The sequence below is a fragment of the Xenopus laevis genome, chromosome 4L (assembly GCF_017654675.1).
Source record: "Xenopus laevis strain J_2021 chromosome 4L, Xenopus_laevis_v10.1, whole genome shotgun sequence".
NCBI classification, from domain to species: domain Eukaryota; kingdom Metazoa; phylum Chordata; class Amphibia; order Anura; family Pipidae; genus Xenopus; species Xenopus laevis.
The window spans coordinates 55,241,221-55,262,034 of NC_054377.1; the positions used below are offsets into that span (position 1 = coordinate 55,241,221).

Below are 20,814 nucleotides of genomic sequence, written 5' to 3' on the forward strand. Positions count from 1 at the left end.
TCAAAGGGTTAGGAAGGACATGTCTCCAAAACAAGAGTTTTAATTTTCAGGGCATGATCATCTAAAGTGAAAACTAAACCCTAAAAATGAATATGGCAAACAATTTCATATTTTATATACTGAACTCATTGCACCAGCCTAAAGTTTCAGCTTGTCAATATCAGCAATGATCCAGGACTAACTTGTCACAGGGGGTCACCATCTTGGAAAGTGTCTGTGACACTCACATGCTCAGTGGGCTCAGAGTAGCTGTTGAGAAGCTAAGCTTAGGGGTTGTCGCAAATTATCCAGCAGAAAATGAGGTTGGCCTGTCATATACGCTGATTATTAAATTCTGATGCTAGTTGCACAGGTTTCTGTGCTGCCATGTAGTAATTATCTGTATTGATTACTAATCAGCTTTATATTGTGACATTTATATTCTATGTGTACTGTATATTGTGAGTGGGTCCCTAAGCTCATTAAGTGACATCAGTACAGAGCTGTGCAGTGAATCAGCAAAAAAGAAGATGGGGAGCTACTGGGGCATCTTTGGAGGCACAGATCTTCCTGCTAAAGGGATTTGGTTGTACAGAAGCCCAAAACATAATGTACAACATTTCTAGCCTACTTCTTTAGTTTAACTTTCCTTGTCCTGATAAGTAAACCTTAAAAATAAGTGAATGTAAAATTGATGAGGGGGCTATTCTAAGCATTATACAGTAGTAGTGAGAAAGGGGTTTAGGTTCAATTAAAGTAGTTGGTATTGCAACCGGTGTTCAGTGAATTCATATATCTTGGAAAAGTAGTCAGCACAACGATTATCTCTCCTGTAGAGACTTGGTGCACGTTCCTCAGTGGACACTTTCCACTGACATCACGACAGCCTTTGCATGTAGAACAGCACCAGACTGTGAAACTTTAGTGTTTAAAAAGCCTTTATTTCAGCTTTGGGCATCACCGCAACGTTTCAGGCCATGCGGCCAAAAGCTTGACAAAAGGCCGCATGGCCTGAAACGTTGCGGTGATGCCCAAAGCTGAAATAAAGGCTTTTTAAACACAAAAGTTTCACAGTCTGGTGCTGTTCTACATACAAAGGCTGCAGTGAATTTATATAGCCACATCTGCCATTGAAGTGAATTCAGTTTCACGGACATGCCGTTAGGGAGACTCCTAACACTCTTGTCCTCTCAGAGGCATCTAAATGTGAATCGGCCTAATTCCCTATTGCTAGTGGCAATCATGACCTTTCGAATATCAAATGAAATGAGGATAGGCAGATGAAGTTGTAGTGCACCAGGATTAACATCTTCCGAAACGATGCTACCCTGTCCAGTAACGTAACTAGAGGGGGGCGGGCCCTTGTGCCTGACGCGCAGCCGGGCCCCCGCCCCCCTCCGTACGCAATTTTTCAGACTGCAGTTTAGTGATGAGCGGACTGCCAGGGGGCCCGCTCGCACCCCCTGCTCCCCCGGTAGTTCCGCCACTGACCCTGTCACAACCGGTGCTTACTCAAATTTGGTATTCCCCCATTCTCCTATTTTTTGTCCACCACCCCCTTGCAAACAGCATAGCAAGAATTGTTTTCTAAGAGCTCTGCGCCTGACGCGCGTTTCACCCGTGAAGACTTTGGCTATTCTAAGTACTTTTGCAATGTACATTCATTAATTTACTTTTAGTTCCAATATATTAAAGGATACATGTACTGTTACTATGAATGAATTTGGTTACAACAGCGCCACCTGCTGGTCAGTTTCTGACCAATCTGACCATCAAGTAGTCAAGGAAGTTGTCAGGAGAAAGAAAGAGGCGGCTCTGATGTTCTTCTGCTTAGGAAAACAATTAGAAACCTTTCCCACATCTTTCCTAAGCAGAAGAACATCTGAGCTCTCCTATTCGTATTCCAGTCTCTTATTAAAATCAATGCATAGTTGCTAGGTTAATTAGGACCCTAGCAAGCAGCTTGCTGAAACTGCAGACTGTAGAGTTGTTGAATAAAAAGCTAAACAACTCAAAAACCACAAACAAAAAATGAAAACCAATTGCACATTGTCTCAGAATATCACACTCTTACAGCATATTAAAAGTTAACTAAAGGTGAACAACCCTTTTAACCCCTGCCCAGCTGATATCTGGATCGTTATTGAGCTCAGGAGCCCATCCCACCAATGGTTTTGGTTACAAAAAGGTACTGTAGCGTTTGCATTTTGACACGACTCTTACTTAATTATAAAAAGAGCAGTTATTAAATGTTAATGATATGACTAATTGAATATGTCAACATGTTGAAAAGGACTGATTGGAGTGCAATTTTAATTAGGCATCTTTTCCTTTATTAACATGCTTACAAAAGCACTAGCAGTTAGTCTGTTTAGCTTTACAAGTGATTAATGTCTTGTACAAATTGCATCTAAAAAAAAGAAACAGGATATTTCCTGGAAGCTCATTTACCACAATTATGAAAACTTGTACTTCAGATCCCTTTCCCCACCCACATTCATTTGTATTTCCCATATGCCGGTGCTTTTCCACATTGTGAAAAAAAGAACTTTTACACCAGTGCTTGCCACGCCTGTCCTGGCTTTAGGTGCCATACATAAACGCACAGTAACAGTGTAGCAGAAATGGCTCTCACCCAGCTTAGAGCTCTTACACACGGGTGGTTTTTCCTGCACTGCCCTGCGTTCCACTTTCTTCCGTTCAGCAGCAGGGAATCGCAGGAGTAGGTGCACTCAATTATTGTGAAGGGGCTGTACTCACACAGGCGCATGTAAGCGGCAAATGCAGGTGGGACGCAGTATGTTGCATTTCACCTGCTTTCGGTGCATACATGTGCCTGTGTGAGTACAGGACATGCACAATAAGGGCTCTTACAGTCGAGCGTTTGAAGCTGCGCTCCCCTGCATTCCGTTTTTATGCGTTCAGCCGCAGGGGAGCGCAGGAGTAGACGCATCCAGTTTTTTTCAATGGGGCTGTACTCACACAGGCGCATGTAGGTGCCGAACGCAGGTTGAGACGCAACATGCTGCATTTTTCCTGTGTTCGGCATCTACATGCGCCTGTGTGAGTACAGCCCCATTGAAAAAAACTAAATGCGTCTACTCCTGCGCTCCCCTGCGGCTGAACGCATAAAAACGGAACGCAGGGGAGCGCAGCTTCAAACTCTTGTCTGTAAGAGCCCTAATTGAGTGCCGACAACTGGAGGGAAGTAGTAACTCCCCTTTCGGCATGCCATAGCCTTTTCTGTGCCCTGTCAGGCTCATTTAGTAACACTGGGGAAAATTGCTTCAGTGCAGTAACCAATAGCAAACAGGAGTATCTCTGCTGGCAGCAGACGGATCAAAGGTAAATTCTGATTGGTTGCTTTCGGTTACCGCAGTCATTTTGCTAAGTGTTCGTAAATGTGCCCCAATACTAGCATTGAGCCCCTGTCTGCACTACAGTACTAGCGTAAAACTACTGTAGTAAGTTTGTCTGGGGGCAATATGATTGAATCAGCCCTGATAGGTGCCCTATTAGGTTACCCAATGAGCTGTTCTTGGCGAGTAAGCCTGATTAAGGGCTCTTACTGACGAGCAGTTGAAGCTGCGCTCCCCTGCGTTCCGTTTTTCTGCATTCAGCCGTAGGGGAGCGCAGGACTAGACGCATTTAGCTTTTTTCAATGGGGCTGTACTCACACAGGAGCGTGTAGGCGCAGAACGCAGGAAAAATGCAGCATGTTGCGTCTCAACCTGCGTTCGGCGCCTACACGCGCCTGTGTGAGTACAGCCCCATTGTATTCCTGCGCTGCCCTACGGCTTAATGCAGAAAAACGGAACGCAGGGGAGCGCGGTTTCAACCGCTCGTCAGTAAGAGCCTTAAGGAAGAAGATTAATTTCCTGACAGCATCTAAAAGAAGCTAATATAAACAGGGATGTTGCCCAATGAGTCGAGACAATGCTCGACGCTCATTTAGACAATGCCTCTTTAGGTGTAAGGAAAGGCTGTTTGGTAGCCACCCATCTCTTGCCTATGTGCCACCTCCCTACATCAGTACTGCACAAACTGTAAGACTGGAATGTCAGTGTTGCACTTTAAGTACAAGTCTGTGAGCACTTTTGTGAATGTAAAAGGGGTTGTTCACCTTTTGATTAACTTTTAGTATGATTTAGAGAGCGATACTCTAAAACAATTTGCAACTGGTTTTGTTTTTTTTTTTTTTTTTAATTATTTGTGGTTTTATGTGTTATTTAAAGGAAAACTATACCCCCAAAATGAATACTTGAGCAACGGATAATAGATATCAAATCAAGCGGCATATTAAAGAATCTTACCAAACTGGAATATATATTTAAGTAGGGATGCACCAAACCCCTGAATCCTTTGTGAAAGATTCGGCCGAATACCAAACCCTAATTTGCATATGCAAATTTAGGGGTAGGAAGGGGAAAAGATTTTTTACTTCCTTGTTTTGTAACAAAAAGTCACATGATTTCCCTCCTTGTCCCTAATTTGCATATGCAAATTAGGATTTGGATTCGCCGAATCCTGCTGAAAAAGGCCGAATCCTGAACCGAATCCTGGATTCGGTGCATCCCTATATTTAAGTAAATATTGCCCTTTTACATCTCTGAACCACCATTTAGTGATGGTCTGTGTGCTGCCTCAGAGATCACCTGACCAGAAATACTACAACTCTAACTGTAACAGGAAGAAGTGTTGAAGCAAAAGACAGAACTCTGTCTGTTAATTGGCTCATGTGACCTAACATGAAGTTTGTTTGGTATGTTTGTGTGCACTGTGAATCATACGATCCCAGGGGGCTGCCCTTTTTTTTTTTTTAAATGGCAGTTTTCTATTTATGATTACCTAATGGCACATACTACTAAAAAAAAGATATTATTTTGTAAATGATTTATTTAAATGAAGCATGGTTTTACATATGAGCTGTTTTATGCAATATATTTTTATAGAGACCTACATTGTTTGGGGGGTATAGTTTTCCTTTTTATTCAGCAGCTCTCCAGTTTGCAAGTTAAGCAGTCTGGTTGCTAGTGGCAAAATGACCCTAGTAACCATGCACTGATTTCAATAGGATACTGGATTATCAATAGGAGAGGGCCTGAATAGAAATAGGAGTTATAACAAGCAGACATAAGAATACATTTATAGCCTTACAAGAATAAATGTAAGCCAGTTGAAAAGTTAACACAGTTTCTCTTATCAGCCGCAATGTGAATATGAGAGCAGGTAGTTATCATTAGTGCCAGTCAATATGGGTGTATTAGGGTTCAGTCTACGGCTTTTATGATTATATCAGCAAAGTGTGGCTGATTAAAAGGAATTAGATCAATGACCTCTGGGCTTGTAGATAAGGCTGATGTTTCTACTTCTTAATAATAATAGTGACATTTTAACTGTTACTGTATTGCTCACGGACAACCCTGGATTTGGAGTGCTGTTAAAGGGGTAGTTCACTTTTATTTATAAAATGTTATTATTCTAATTGTACAGGGGGGGAGGGTAGTTGCCTTTTTCTTCAGCTTTTTTTTTTTTTTTACCAGTTTTCCAATTGCCAGATAGAAAAAAACTGTTCTGCGAGACTACAGTTCTATTGTTAATTTATCTTACTTTTTGTTTCTATTCAGGCCCTCTCCTATTGATTCCTGTCTCTCATTTGAACCACTTCATTGTTGCTAGGGTAAATTTAACCCTAGCAACTAGGGTACTGCTGAAATCCAAAGCAGAGAGCTGCTAAACAACAAGCTAAATACATCACACTACAAGTCAATTTAAATGTAAAGGTAAATTCACCCAGATTTTCATTGCTGACCAAATGTTGGACAAATAATTAGTTTGTTTTTACCTGCATATCTGACCATTCAGCTGTTAACGTTAGTAGAGTGGACTAATGAACTTTCAAACTACGACCAATGGTCATGGGAAAATCGTTATTGTAGTGTGTATGGCCACCTTTAGGGCTCTTACTGACGAGCGGTTGTAGCTGCGCTCCCCTGCGTTCCGTTTTTCTGCGTTCAGCCGCAGGGGGGCGCAGGAATAGACGCATTACATTTTTTCCAATGGGGCTGTACTCACACAGGCGCGTGTAGGCGCCACACGCCGGAAAAATGCAGCATGTTGCGTCTCAAACTGCGTTCGGCGCCTACACACGCCTGTGTGAGTACAGCCCCATTGGAAAAAATGTAATGCGTCTACAACCGCTCGTCAGTAAGAGCCCTTGCAGTGATTCATACTGACCATAATGTGATGCAAGCCCATAAAAACTGCTAAAATGGAACTTCATACATGAACAATGCAGTCCTGGGCCAGTATCTGAAACCCGAAACACTTGCTGCCATTTTACTAATCAGGAAATTTGGGGAAAATAGAATTTCAAGGCAACCCTCAACCCAGCACAGCTGTCTGTCAGTTTTCCTTTGCTGCCCGTGATCAAACATGGATATAAAACTTGCATGATGGTAGAGTGCTTTTTGTGATGCCCCCCTATAAAGTCTTTTTCTTAGCTCCAAAACATGACTTTATATAAACTTACTTTATAAGTAACTTTATCTGTAAGAGCTTTTCCAATTTTCGAATTTTTAGTGGTGTCTAAGGACTTTTACACTAAGGCATTTTTTTTATGTGTGTTTACAAACGCATGCTGAGCGTGAAACAAAAATTCATTCATTTATGTGTGTTTTTGTGAGATCCAAAAGCGACCCTCTCTAATTTATAGATTTCAGAACACGGCAAGCACAAGAAAATGTAGCATGTTGCTTCTATAAGGGCTCTTACACACGGCAGTTTTTGCCTGTGCTCCCCTGTGTTGTGTTTTCTTCCTTAGAAGCCTAGTATTGGTACTACAAATCTGTTTAGAGACTTTCAGAAACCCTGGAAGAACAGGGGCATTGGTGGGGACAATGTGCACTAAATATGCTTAGACTAGCACTCTGGGTAACTACATCAACTCATATATTAGGTTTTGCTCCCCTTTAAAATCAGTTGATTAAATTGATAAAAGCGTTCAGGGGAAAACATTCTGTGTATTAAATTTACTTGGAGGCTTCCCACCCTGTTTAATAACACCTAAGTGTCTCATAAACTTAATCTTAAAAGCATTTTGTTAACAGATGACATTTAATGCCTGGAAAGAAATGTGTATTGTCTGCTAGAGTGATACTGTAATAAATATTACAAAGTTTGTACAACCTCTACCTACCCATAGCAACCAGCATCAGCAGATAGGGTATACTGGAAACCAGTCTGAATGGAAATATCTGCTTGGTTGCTATGGACCTGCTGCAAACTGAGTCTTTAATTGCATTACTACTTAAAGGAGGGAGTCCAACCTGCGGCCCAGGATGGATATGAATGCAGCCCAACTTGAAGGAGAGAGAAAAGGAAGAGAAGGGGAAAAAAAAGAAAGAAATTAAGAAATAAATGTATGGAAATACAGAGAAAACATGAGTGAAATGAGACTTTGTGCTCTCTAAGTCCAGACACATTAACCGTCTCAGTCTGTCGTCTTTTTAGGAACAGGCTTACTATGCCATGGACTCTGCCCATTGCCCAGTTAGTAAAAATATAATAATAAGTCTGTTCAATATCAAGGTGTCCCATATTCCAATGTATAGCTCCATCTGGTTATCCAACTGGTATTGTAGTTCTTTACTGTGTATTTTCTTTAATTTTAAAAATCAAAAATGTTTGTGTATTTCATGTGTGGCCCCAGACAATTTTTCTTTTTCCAATGTGGCCCAGAGAAGACAAAAGGTTGGACACCTCTGACTTAAAAGTATATATAGATGCCAATTATATTTAATAAACACGAGCCATGAATGTCCTGTAAATGATATCCTTATAAACGGAGGTTAGCGACGTCATTTCTGTCACATGACTCACTGAAACTTGTACATTATAATAAATAAAGTACCCCTGTTGCAAAATATGAGTTTATTAGAAGTCTCCTCAGAGTTCCAGAAGCTGTTTTTGGTCATCGAACTTCTCGGTAACTTAATAATATAATAATATATATAATAATATCCTTATATTTTACAAGAGGGGGTACTTTATTCACTATATAAACTATATATATCAGTATCTAGTGCCATATCTTTTCTGGTAACTGTTACAGCCAGGTATTATTTTTATTGAGCATGGCAGATTAGTGAAGTCCTGTTGCAGTACAGTACTTACTCTAGAACAAAATATTATGGTACTATTAGAAATTATAAAGAAAATTCTCCAACTGACACTTCCATATCAAGGCATTTCTGGAGTAGTAAACATAATCAGTCCCAATTGAAATGGTTAGTCTTGGAAGTGGTGTGTAAACCCCAGCGAGGTGGTGATTTTAAGAAGTTGCTTTTGCAAAGGGAGGCAATGTGGATTAAAAAGCTGAGCAGCTTGGTCCCAATGGGGTTAAATGAATACTGGAGTTTTTGTACCCTTTTTATGATCTTTTTATGAACCTTTTTGTAAATTGTGACTGATATTGTTCCCCTTCTTTACAGATAGAATAAAGTAAAACAAATCCGCTGCCCTTTTCTACTAAGAGTGGTAAGATTTACGTTAAAATCTGCTATTGGCAGCTATATATATAAAAAGATTTAATATTATTGATGCAGATATTGTGCTTGTTGATGGATTACCTTGCAATTGCCCCCTTTTTTTGGTAGGCTTTTCTAGCAGTACCTGCGAGAAATGGACTAAGGACTTAAACTATGAACTGTAATCAAACTGCCCTATGCTCCCCATGTGTACCATACTCTGCCTGCCCTATGCTCCCTGTGTGTGCCATGCTCTGCTTGTGGGAGGTGAACCTGGTGGTGGTTTGTTAGCATTTAGAAATACTTGTTAGGGAGTCACCAAGGTATTTAATGCTGGGGGTTGCTGTGCTATGCACAAGGGAGGATGAGGCATATGGATTTAAGGGTATGTCTAAATATGACTTAATAATGTTGAGTCACAGTGAGTGATACGTGATAGCCCATCAGTGAACACCAACCATTTGGTTTTTTGGTGTGCTACCACCATTAATGTGGACATGGTCTTAAAAGTTATTGTGGTAACATGGGTGTGGTTTAAAGTGGATATGGTTTAAAACAGGGAGTAGTCAACACTAGCTTCCATTATCGGCCCGCCACCACGTACGCCAGAAAAATTCAGCTACACCATTAATGGATTTTGAGCCTTCCCTCAGTTTTTTATAGTGGGTGGTACACAGGTTTTCTTAAAAGCAGAGTAATTTAAATGGGTTGTTCTCCTTTGAATTTAACTTTTACTGTGATGTAGAGATGTTATCGGACACAATTTGCAATTGGTTCTCATTTTTTATTATTTGTATTTGTTGGGTTATTTAACTTATTATTTAGCAGCTCTCCAGTTTGCAATGGCAGTTTGGTTGTTAGGGTCTAAATTACCCTAGCAACCATGCACTGATATGAATAAGAGACTGTAATATGAATAGAAAAGGAGCTAAATAGAAAGATGAGTGATAAAAACCAATAATATTATTTTTGTAGCCTTACAGAGCATCTGTTTTTAGATGGCGTCAGTGACCCCAATATAAAAGCTAGAAATGGCCAGAAGGCAAATAATTAAAAAACTACAAAAAATAATGCAGACCAAATAAAAAGTTGCTTAAAATTAGCCATTCTATAACATACTAAAACGTTCACATAAAGGTGAAGCACCCCTTTAGGGCTCTTATACATGGGCATTTGTTTGTGCTCTCCCCTGTGTTGTGCTTTCCTTTGTTCAGCCACAGGGGAGTGCAGGAGTAGATGCACTGAATTATTGTCAATGGGGCTGTACTCACACAGATGCTTGTAAGCGCCAAACGCAGGTAGGGTTGCAGCATGTTGCATTTTACCTGCATTCGGTGCATACATGCGTCTGTGTGAATACAGCCCCACTGACAATAATTCAGTGTATCTAATCCTGCGCTTCCCTGCGGCTGGACGGAAGAAAGCGGAAAGCAAGGAAGCGCACAAACAAACGCCCCTGTGTAAGAGGCCTTTAAGGAACAGTTCAGTGTGAAAATAAAAACTGGGTAAATAGATAGCTTTGCAAAATAAAAAATGTTTCTTATATAGTTAGTTAGGCAAAAATGTAATGTATAAAGGCTGGAGTGACTGGAGGTGTAACATAATAGCCAGAACACTACTTCCTGCTTTTCAGCTCTATAACTCTGAGTTAGTCAGCGACTTGAAGGGGGGCCACATGGTCCATTTCTGTTCAGAGAGTTTGTAATTGATCCTCAGCATTTAGCTCAGATTCAAAAGCAACAGATATGACCCATGTGGCCCCCCCCTCAAGTCTCTGATTGGTTACTGCCAGTCAGTGTAAACCAAGAGAGCTGAAAAACAGGAAGTAGTGTTCTGGCTATTATGTTAGACATACAGTCACTCCAGCCTTTATACATTACATTTTTGCCTAACTAACTATATAAGAAACATTTTTTATTTTGCAAAGCTATCTATTTACCCAGTTTTTATTTTTAGACTGAACAATTCCTTTAAAGTCCCAGAATCCATTAGTGGGTTATAATGGCTCTTTAAGCTTAAGGGGGGGGGGGGTAGGAAATGGTGCGTCAGAAATATGTTTTCCTTTTGATCTGTGGAATCAGGTATGTATATATATCTATGTATATGTTTAGAAATGTCATTTTAAAAGTTGATTGTGTTTATGCACCTTTTACATAAGTCCAATGGAATGAGCTCATTTCAGAAAGGCTGGTATATTTTCTACTGATATAAAGCTTGTAAGCTAGAATGTAGGTCAAGTTGGTCATAGCAAAGTAGGATACAACTATTGTCTAATGATACCGATACTTATTGTGCTATTAAAGCTCCTGTGATTAAAGCAACCAAAGTTACATCGAACCCTGCACCACTTCCATTTAGATTTGCTGTCTCTTATCTGCAACTGTATATTTGACTGTCAAATGAAATATGCATGCAGGTTTTGGGGTCTCTACATGTCACATACTTTCGTAATCTGGGCCCTAAGGGTGGTTGCACACGCTGCTACTTGGGGAGATTAGTCACCAAGCGACAAATCACCTCTTCTTCGGACAACTAATCTCCCCTGAATGCTTTCCTGCCAGCTAGAATGTAAATCGCCGGCGGGATGGCACTCGGATCACTTTGACTTTCCGAAGTCGCCCGAAGTTTACTCGTGAGGCAACTTCAGAAAACAAAGTGTTCCGAGTGCCATCCCGCCGACGATTTACATTCTAGTCGGCGGGAAGGCATTTCAGGAGATTAGTCACCCAAAGAAGAGGCGATTTGGCGACTAATCTCCCCAAGTAGCAGCGTGTGCCACCACCCTAAAGTTGTATCAGCTTTCATTAGTAGTTTTTTGATTGCAAAAAATAATCAGAACTTGTTATCAACAAGGCCTATTTATGTGTCTCTTGCTAAATATTGGTGTATGTTACCATTTTAAATGCTAAGGGAGATTGAAAGGGGGGCCACAAAGAGATTCTCTGTCAGGCCAGTCCAACAAAACTTTTCAAATACAAGTATTGGATCCAATATTCAGAAACTCGTTATACAGAAAGCTCCGAATTAGAGGAAGGCCATCTCCTATAGACTCGATTTTAATCAATGAATTCACATTTTTATAAAGATTTCCTTTTTCTCTGTAATAATACAGAGTACTGCGTTATTAATCCCAAATAAGATATAATGAATCCTTATTGGAGGCAACAAAAATCCTAATGGGTTTAAGTCATGTTTAAAGTATTTTTAGCAGACTTATGGTATGACTTATGGTATCGAGATCCGAATTATGGAAATACCCCTTATCTGGAAAACCCCCGAATCCTGAGCATTCTGGATAACAGGTCCCATACCTGTACTTCTGAATACTCCTACATCCCCTCACAAGAGCGACATATATTTTATCTATAGTTTCCCTTTGATAAACTAGGAAACAGGAAAGAGTAGAAATGCCATATAACTATTTATATTGCTTATATTGCATGTCTCCCTGTTATAGGTCTAGGGCTAGTCATCATTTATATTAACATTTAACAACATACTTTGTCCAAGCAAAGATGCCGATAGCATTGCATTATCGCCAATAGATAGAATAAAAGGCCAACATATGTATTACAGGCCACTTAACAGCAATAGTCTTCTAAATGTCAAAGAGCATGCAGATGGGAATGCACAGCGAGACACAAAGGCAACTCTCCACACAGCTCCGTGGTAACAGCCCAACAATAGCCACAAAAGTGCTTAAAGTCTGGCCTGCTCTGCATGCTGATTGGGCAAAGGCTGGCTCGCTCCCAGAGACCAATAATGGCAAATTTCGAGAGTTTGATAAGAGAACTAGAGAGAGAGATTTGGTCATTTTCCTGCAGATACTAGTAAACTCTATATTGGGTAGAAAGGGAAAAAAACGTTTTGTTGGAAACTCATTAAAAACACAAAAGTAACAGTCTTATTTCCGGACCTTTTCTTTCGATTTCCTGAATTTCTCAGCCCTGTCATTCATAGAAAGGAAACAAAATCTGTAAAGCCTCAGTTAGTTTCCCACATATTGACTACCATGTGCAGCCTCTATTATTTGCTTACAGTACAAAGGAATGGGTAGAATTACATCTAACATAAAGGGACAGTAACGTACAAATGAATTTGTGTCAGTGCAAAGAGTAGCTGTACATAACCAGATCCACACAATATAAACCACCCCAATACAGATGTTCGGAGCAACAGACCTGTGCAGTTTAAGATCAGCAAGGGGGCTCTGCACTTATGCGACAACACAGATGTGAATTGCTGTAATGAGGGAGGGGGAAGTATGGAGTTCAGGTTTGGGACCTGATATTCAGAATGCTCAGGATCTGGGGGTTTCCGCATAACAGATCTTTCTGTAATTCATACCTCAAGTCTACTAGAAAATCATGTAAAGATTAAATAAACCCAATAGGCTGGTTTTGTTTTCAATAAGGATTAATTAAATCTTAGTTTGGACCAAGTACAAGGTAGTGTTTCATTATTACAGAGAATAATTAAATCATTTAAAAATTATTGGATAAAATGGTTGTCTATACGAGATGGGATTTCCTTAATTCAGAGCTTTCTGGATAACAGGTTTCCAGAATAACGGATCCGATACCTGTACCTTATAAAGTATGGAGTACACATATGGGACCCGCTATCCAGAATGCTCAGGACCTGGGAGTCACAGCTTAAGTCTACTAGAAAATCATGTAAACATTAAATAAACCCAATAGGCTGGTTTTGTTTCCAATAAGGATTAATTATATCTTAGTTTGGACCTTTTCCCAGAGAAAAGGGAAATCATTTTTACAATTCGGATAAAATGGTGTCTATACGAGATGGGATTTACACAATTCGGAGCTGGATAACAGGTTTTAATATAAAGGTGGACATTTAAGAACTGACAAGTGAGATAAAAGAATATTCATATATGTTGTATAGTTGTGTTGTCCAACATTTGGCAGCAGAATCAGACAGATAGATATCCAAAGATAAAGCAGATTATCATAATACCTCCATGAGTCTTGCTGGTTTATGGCAGCATGTAACATTGTACGTTGAATGTATCTGTATGTGGATGTAGATATCGCAGGTACCCTGTGCCTAAGGCTTTATAGGAATGTCTTTTTGGTGGGATTTCAAAACCTACATATTATACCCATTAGTTATGACTTGCTGTAGCCTTTAACTTGTGAAGGAATATTTCAAAAGTTCTCCGCAGATTAGTTTAATACATTCATCCCATCACTCTGCTATAATTACACTAAGTGCTCCGTAACCTAAATCCAAATATTTGGGCACCTGGCATGCACATTAGGAACTACTTAACAATAGGGTGAAATATCTTGTCCCGAATATCTTACCTTTGCATGAAGTGACCTGACTCCCGCTCCCTCCTTCTCATTTGCCACTGTGATATAAATAAAATTCTTACTTCACTTTTTTTTTTTTTTTAAATACAAAAATCTCCTTGTTCGTGGAGGCTGAAACAGGATCCAGGAGAGGAGAGGAACAGGCAGCTCATTCTCTCATCCTCAACCGAAAAAAAACTTCATCCATAAACATCCTCAAGCCTAGTACCTACAAGGACAAATGTAGTCACCAACTGTAAAAGTTAAAACTGTTCATTTGATTAAGGAATGACGTCTACAATATAACTGGGAACAACCTGTGCTTAGCAGTGCAGACCTTAAAGGGAAACCCACACCTACATGTGTTTTATTGAGCTGAACTCATTTAGATCAGGCTTTTGTAAATGTTTGCCCCGATTTAATTGCACTATATAAATTGCATGCAATGACCATGTTGAAATTGCATTCTGCAAACTGAAATTTGCAGAATGCAAAATTGGCAGCCATTTTTGACCATATCACTTGCATATCTCTGTTCACCTGTTACATGCAGGTCCAGATTTGCGGAATTTCAGAATTGGGCATGCAGGAGCTCTAAATCTCCTGCACACTGTCCCGAAACCAGAGCGAGAACAGAGCGAACTGAGTGGAAGCACAGGGGTGGACAGACCCTCCAAGGAGGCTTGGCCTTGGGGCACCTCACCTGGCTTGCAAATCTGAGCCTCGGTTTTTTCTAAACTTGATTATGAGAAAAAAAGTAAACCTGATTTTTTGTAGGAAAAAAATGACTACAAATAGCTTTGAAAGTTGAAAATACTTGTTCACTTACATAGAAACTGGTTATAGTTAAATATTTTTTTCTTAAAAAGCTAAAATTAGTAAACTTAGACGTCTCATTTTTTTGCCACAGTCTTCCAAAATCAAGGGGGAAAAAAAACCACCATTTGCAATTTTAATAAACAAACCCTTTCGACTTTATATTAGGCCTAATCTGCTATACAGACAGCTAGAATTCTATGCATGGTAAACAAGTAAAAGGCAACAGATTTCCTTATGCAGCTAGAATATTATATCTTTATAAAAATAGTATAAATAAGTTAGTAACTGCTTGCCTAACCAGGCACACTAAAGACGTGTAATGGGCAGGAAGATATAGCAGCTGATTCTATACATAATGTGAATACATGTTTAGCTGTAACTCCTAGGTAGGCCTGATTGGCAGTACCTATTTTTTTATTTTTTTTTTGCTCTCTAATATTATTTATTTATTTTTTTGCTCTCTAATACTGCTAGTTTTTCATTTTTATTTTTTAAAAAAAAGTTATTTTGCCTTTCCTATATATTATATTGAAGTTTCCTATATACTATATTGAAGTTGCACATACGTTTGGACGGGACATGGAAAGGTGGCCTAACTGTTGGGTATGTAATAGTTATTGTTGATGAGGAGTTATTTGCAAAGCACTGTGTGCAAAAAAAGCCTCTCTATTTGCTAGAAGATAAAGCCAGATTAGCTATAGGCCTTCTAACCAGATTTTCACTTGGCATTAACCACATACAAGAACCCATTTACAACAGGTTTTCTCAGGATGTTGGCATGAAAACGGTCACATATTTGTTGGCATGTAAAACGGTCACATATTTGTCTACTTAAAAATGCTAATGAAGCCATCCTCCACTGTGCGAGTGTTTGTAGAACATATACTCATATACTGACAAAAGAAAAGTAAATAATTTGAAGCTTTATGGTACACAGGCATGGTATGGTAGAAACAGTTTCTGTGTTGCTAGATAACTTTGTGTATAAATATAGGTACAATTAACTGGAGTCCAGTTGATAATGATGATAAATGGATTTTCCAAAAACAGCCAGGGTACTAGGTGACTGTATAGGCAGGTAATGTATGTGTTCAGTTTGTCATAATTTGGCAGAGCAGAGTAGAGTAGAGCATGTATAAAACGAGTCCATATTGTAAATCTTTCTAAGTTAAGGGAGAACGATAATTTTCTTCTCTAGCTTCTGTTTCGGGAATAGAACAGCCCTCATAATGTTGTCCAGTTCTTCCAGGCCCAGCTGAGCATGAAGCACCGACACTGAATCCGACTCACACTGAACAACAAACTTCAACAAACGGTACAGGTCCAGAAGTACTTCACGTAACACCTGTGGGCACAAGTGTAGGCATGGTGTCAGGAATGTTTACCTAAACATAATTCATTCTTCAACAATTCAAACAAGTATATATTCAAGTTCTTAGCACATTCAATTGAGGCCAAAATTCTTGGCACAGTTGCACGTTTCTTCAAATAATGCTCCAGTTCTGAAACAAAATGGTTAAAAATTATAATGCTATGCTATTCCCAAACATAACTATAGAACCCCCATGAAAATGTAAAATCAGGGAAAACCAATTATATATTGGTGGGACCACAAAAAAGGTGTAAAATGTGTGAAAACTTAAAATCAGGAGATGAAAAAACTAAATTGGTGGTGCCTTTTGGAAGCTAAAAGAAATATTTTTATTTCAATAAGTGATTTGCCTTTAATTTGTAACTAAAGTCACATTTGAAGAGCTGAAATGCATGACGCAAACTTTCAGCCAGTTTGAATTGAGAAAAAATTGTTTCTCATCCTGTAGTACTGTCCACGTGCAGCACACAGAACCTGGAGAACAGACATTAAAGTAAAAAACAATTGTGTAGGCAAAGCAGTTCTTGGCATACTCACACACCCAAATCAATTTCCACCCTTTTCCTAACTAACAATTGGGGAAACCAACAACTTTGGTTCCATCAATCCTGGCAAGATGGTGCATTTGCAGATCAAACAGATCAGATGATCTATGATCCAACAGGATCACATTATGGTCTATCATGCTGCCTCCTTACCTGCAAGATAGCGGGGGACAGTAGGGTCAAACATAGCCAAACTGCCCAATCAAATCTGGGCATGGAAACCCAGATTTGTAGACCCCAGAGTTGTCACTTTTTCTGGAAAAAAAAATACTGGTCTTCTTATACAGGTATGGGACCGGTTATCCAGAATGCTCAGGACCTGGAGCTTTCCGGATTCCGCAAATTGGATCTTTATTCCTTAAGTCTACTGGAAAAATCATTTAAACATTAAATAAACCCAATAGGCTGATTTTGCTCCCAACAAGGATTAATTATATCTTGGTTTGGATCAAGTACAAGGTACTGTTTTATTATTACAGAGAAAAGGGAAATCATTTTTAAAATTGTGATTATTTGATGAAAATGGACAGCGGGCATCCTGTAATTTGGAGCTTTCTGGATAATGGAACCCATACCTGTACTTTTATCTTTCCTAGCATCCTTTTTACTGGCTAGGTGGCAACCCTAATCAGAAGAGAAAGGCAAATAATTCAAAATGCATGAAAATAAAGTCTAATTACTACTTTTAATAAACTAAAAGGAGGAGAACTGTGCCTTAGAGTAGGACTCCACAATCGATTTTGTCGCGTCTGCATCCGACAGTTGGATTGCGTCGGATCAACGCTGCGACACCATGCGACAATTCTATCTCTTGCCATGTTTTTGTTGCATGTTGGATCGCGACAAAATCGCTCGTGGAGTCCTACCCTTAAGCTGTGCTTTCATCGTATTTCACAAAAAAGTGACTGGTTAGACAAATCAATAAAACTGCCTACGTATGCACTTTATCTTAAGTATACAATATATTTAAACACTATGAAACATTAGCTTTATGGCTGGTCAGGAATTGGAACAAATGTTATTGCTCACTAAAAAAGTCATTACGAATGGTATTGATTCTCAGGCTATAAAAATTGTAGCAAAAAGATAAACGTCATAAGTATATGCCAATCAGTTCACTCCCGTTATTCATTCATGCATCCAATGATCACAGTGCCTGATGCTGGGTAGGAACTGCAAACACAACAGAATATATGAAATATTAATATAAAATGAATGTGTAAGTAGTGGGGGGACTGAGTTGTATGGATCAAACAGAATTGCACTGGGAGGAAGTGATTTGTGGCAATTACCATATATAAATGACCATATTTTCTGTTTCTGGTTTATATGCAATGTTACCTGTCACCACTTCTGTCAAACAGCAACTACTCCACACTATTTTAGCTGTTGGGAATTTTTGGCAGCAGCTGAAAGGCCCTAATGGCATATGTCATTAGCATCTTTAGAATTCAGATTAACTAGTGACAGGGGCTTTCAGACAGACAAGTCTTCTTGCTTTTTCTAATAAGATGCTGCAGTGTAACTATATATAGTAACTAGGGGATTGTTGGCTCCTGCTCGCCCCACCTCCCTCTGCTAATGAAAAATGAACAGGGCAGCAGAAATTGGCAGTTTATCACAATGGGTAATTAAGACATTGAATTCACGTAGGCTCGGAGCTAAAAATAACCCCATGGAATGCTTACTGCAGAGCCAGAGAAATAACCCAGTGACAACTGCCCAGTATTGAAGAATCAATCTCAAAAAGCAAATATACCAGCAAACAGGGGTTCGTCCAAGGGAAAGAATAAAAGAACTGGGCTTGTATTTGGCTAAAACATTAAGACAAATGCAAGAGAGTAAATATAAAGCTTTGCTCACATGTGGCTGCGGCTCATGTACTCCCTGCATTGCTCAACCAATCAATGCTGTGTCAGCAGTCTGCCAACCAATCACTGCACTGTCAGCCAATACTGCCTTATAAATCTCACATAGAAGCAATGCAATCAGCACACACATTGTGGTATCCATGTAGCAATCAATATCTGATCTGTATTGTACATGGACAAGACATATATATATATATATATATATATATATATATATATATATATATATATATATATATATATATATATATATATATATATATAAATATATATATATATATATATCTTGTCCATGTACACTACAGATCAGACTTATTCATACCGTTCCTGATATGTCATCCAAGCTAAGCCTAAGACACCTATGTAGTTCCTAATCATTTTATTAGATTTCCTTCAGAGATATTTATTGTAAATATGGTATGACTGTTCAGCCTATTGCAAAAAGAATCAATACTTAGCCTATTAAATCATAGCAACCAAACAGCAGGTAGAATCATCTGTTTTAACACAAACATCAAGTTGTTTTTCATGGGTTATTAGACCAGGTGTAAACGTAGCTTTATTTAGTAAAAAGGCTTACGAATATAAGTAGCTTCTTGTAACACTATGAGCAGTTTGGGTGTTTGAGAGAAAGAAGAAGCTGCTTTGCCCCATACATCTCACATGTTCTTGGAAAAGTGGATTATAGATTCAACTCAATGCCTGTTTGGCATAAGGTTTTATGCACACCATTCTTAATTTCTGCACTTGCAGGATGCTTAGATGTTCTTTGAAATCCATTGTAAGTCTAAACTTATTTGCAATAAATATTGAGCTCTGTTATTAGGTGCTGTATCATACCCAGTATGTGTGCTATTTAAAATACATCAACCTGTTTGTTAAAGGGATACTGTCATGGGAAAACATTTTTTTTTTTCAAAATGAATCAGTTAATAGTGCTGCTCCAGCAGAATTCTGCACTGAAATCCATTTCTCAAAAGAGCAAACAGATTTTTTTATATTCAATTTTGAAATCTGACATGGGGCTAGACATTTTGTCAATTTCCCAGCTGCCCCTGTTCATGTGACTTGTGCCTGCACTTTAGGAGAGAAATGCTTTCTGGCAGGCTGCTGTTTTTCCTTCTCAATATAACTGAATGTGTCTCAGTGGGACATGGGTTTTTACTATTGAGTGCTCTTCTCAGATCTACCAGGCAGCTGTTATCTTATGTTAGGGAGCTGTTATCTGGTTACCTTCCCATTGTTCTTTTGTTTGGCTGCTGGGGGGGGGGAAAGGGAGGGGGTGATATCACTCCAACTTGCAGTACAGCAGTAAAGAGTGATTGAAGTTTATCAGAGCAGAATTCTGCTGGAGCAGCACTATTAACGGATTCATTTTGAAAAAAAATGTTTTTCCCCATGACAGTATCCCTTTAAGTATATTATACACATAAAACTGTTTGTAGACCAACAGCTTAGATCATTAAATGTTTCTTCTCTGTTTGCCAGTGATAATTGAAACACAGGCTGGTGTTATACTTTTGATGACATATTCTTCTTTCTACTGTTCTGCCTAGAATGATCTAGAATGGAATTGTCTTGAGCAAATTATATAAAACCAATATAAAACCAATACAGACAATTTTCTGGTTACAGTTGATTTGTTCAGACAGAAAATCTATTAATTATTAATTGCACCTGCTGGTACTTGATCAGAGAAATAATGACACATTGCCAAAAGGGCTAGATCAGGGCTATTTGGGCACTCAAATTTATTCAGACACTATGAGGCACATTTACTATGGCTCGAATATCGAGGGTTAATTAACCCTCGATATTCGTCCGTCGAAGTAAAGTCCTTCGATTTTGAATATCGAAAGTCAAAGGATTTACCGCATTTCCTTCGTTTGAATGATTAAATCGAACGATTCGAAGGATTTTAATCCATCGATCGAACGAAATTCCTACAATCAAAAAAACCTAGGTAGGTTTTAGGTGGCGAAGTAGTTGGTCGGAGTTTTTTTTTTTAAGATACAGTACTTCGACTATCGAATAGTCGAACGATTTCTAGTTTGAATTTCGAAGTGAAAACAACTTCGAAATTTGACCATCGAATAGGCTAGTCCGACATTCGAAGTCGAAGGATTTTTAAGATCGTACGATTTTACAAAAAAATCGTAGTCGAAGGTCGAAGTAGCCAATTCGATGGTCGAAGTAGCCAGAAAAAAATTCGAAATTCGATGTATTTTTTCTTCTATTCCTTCACTCGAGCTAAGTAAATGTGCCCCTATAAGTCAGAAGAGGATGATCTTATGACATTGTCTGAGGGCAACACTACCATCATGGTATAGTTATCAGTTCAAGATGTACTGACTGATGACAAAGAATCTTTTGGATACCACT

The 20,814-nt window shown here is 39.0% G+C and overlaps 1 protein-coding gene across 1 annotated transcript in view; it reads right to left on the reverse strand.

Annotated features, from left to right (window-relative positions):
* Positions 1-15,563: 15,563 nt before the first annotated feature.
* LOC108714069 (transport and Golgi organization protein 6 homolog) overlaps positions 15,564-20,814 on the reverse strand; it is a 32,595-nt gene continuing 27,344 nt past the window's right edge. The window contains exon 18 of the mRNA XM_018257949.2: positions 15,564-15,989. Coding sequence (XP_018113438.1) covers positions 15,813-15,989 — 177 coding nt within the window. The 3' untranslated portion in view covers positions 15,564-15,812. The remainder of the gene's footprint in view (positions 15,990-20,814) is intronic.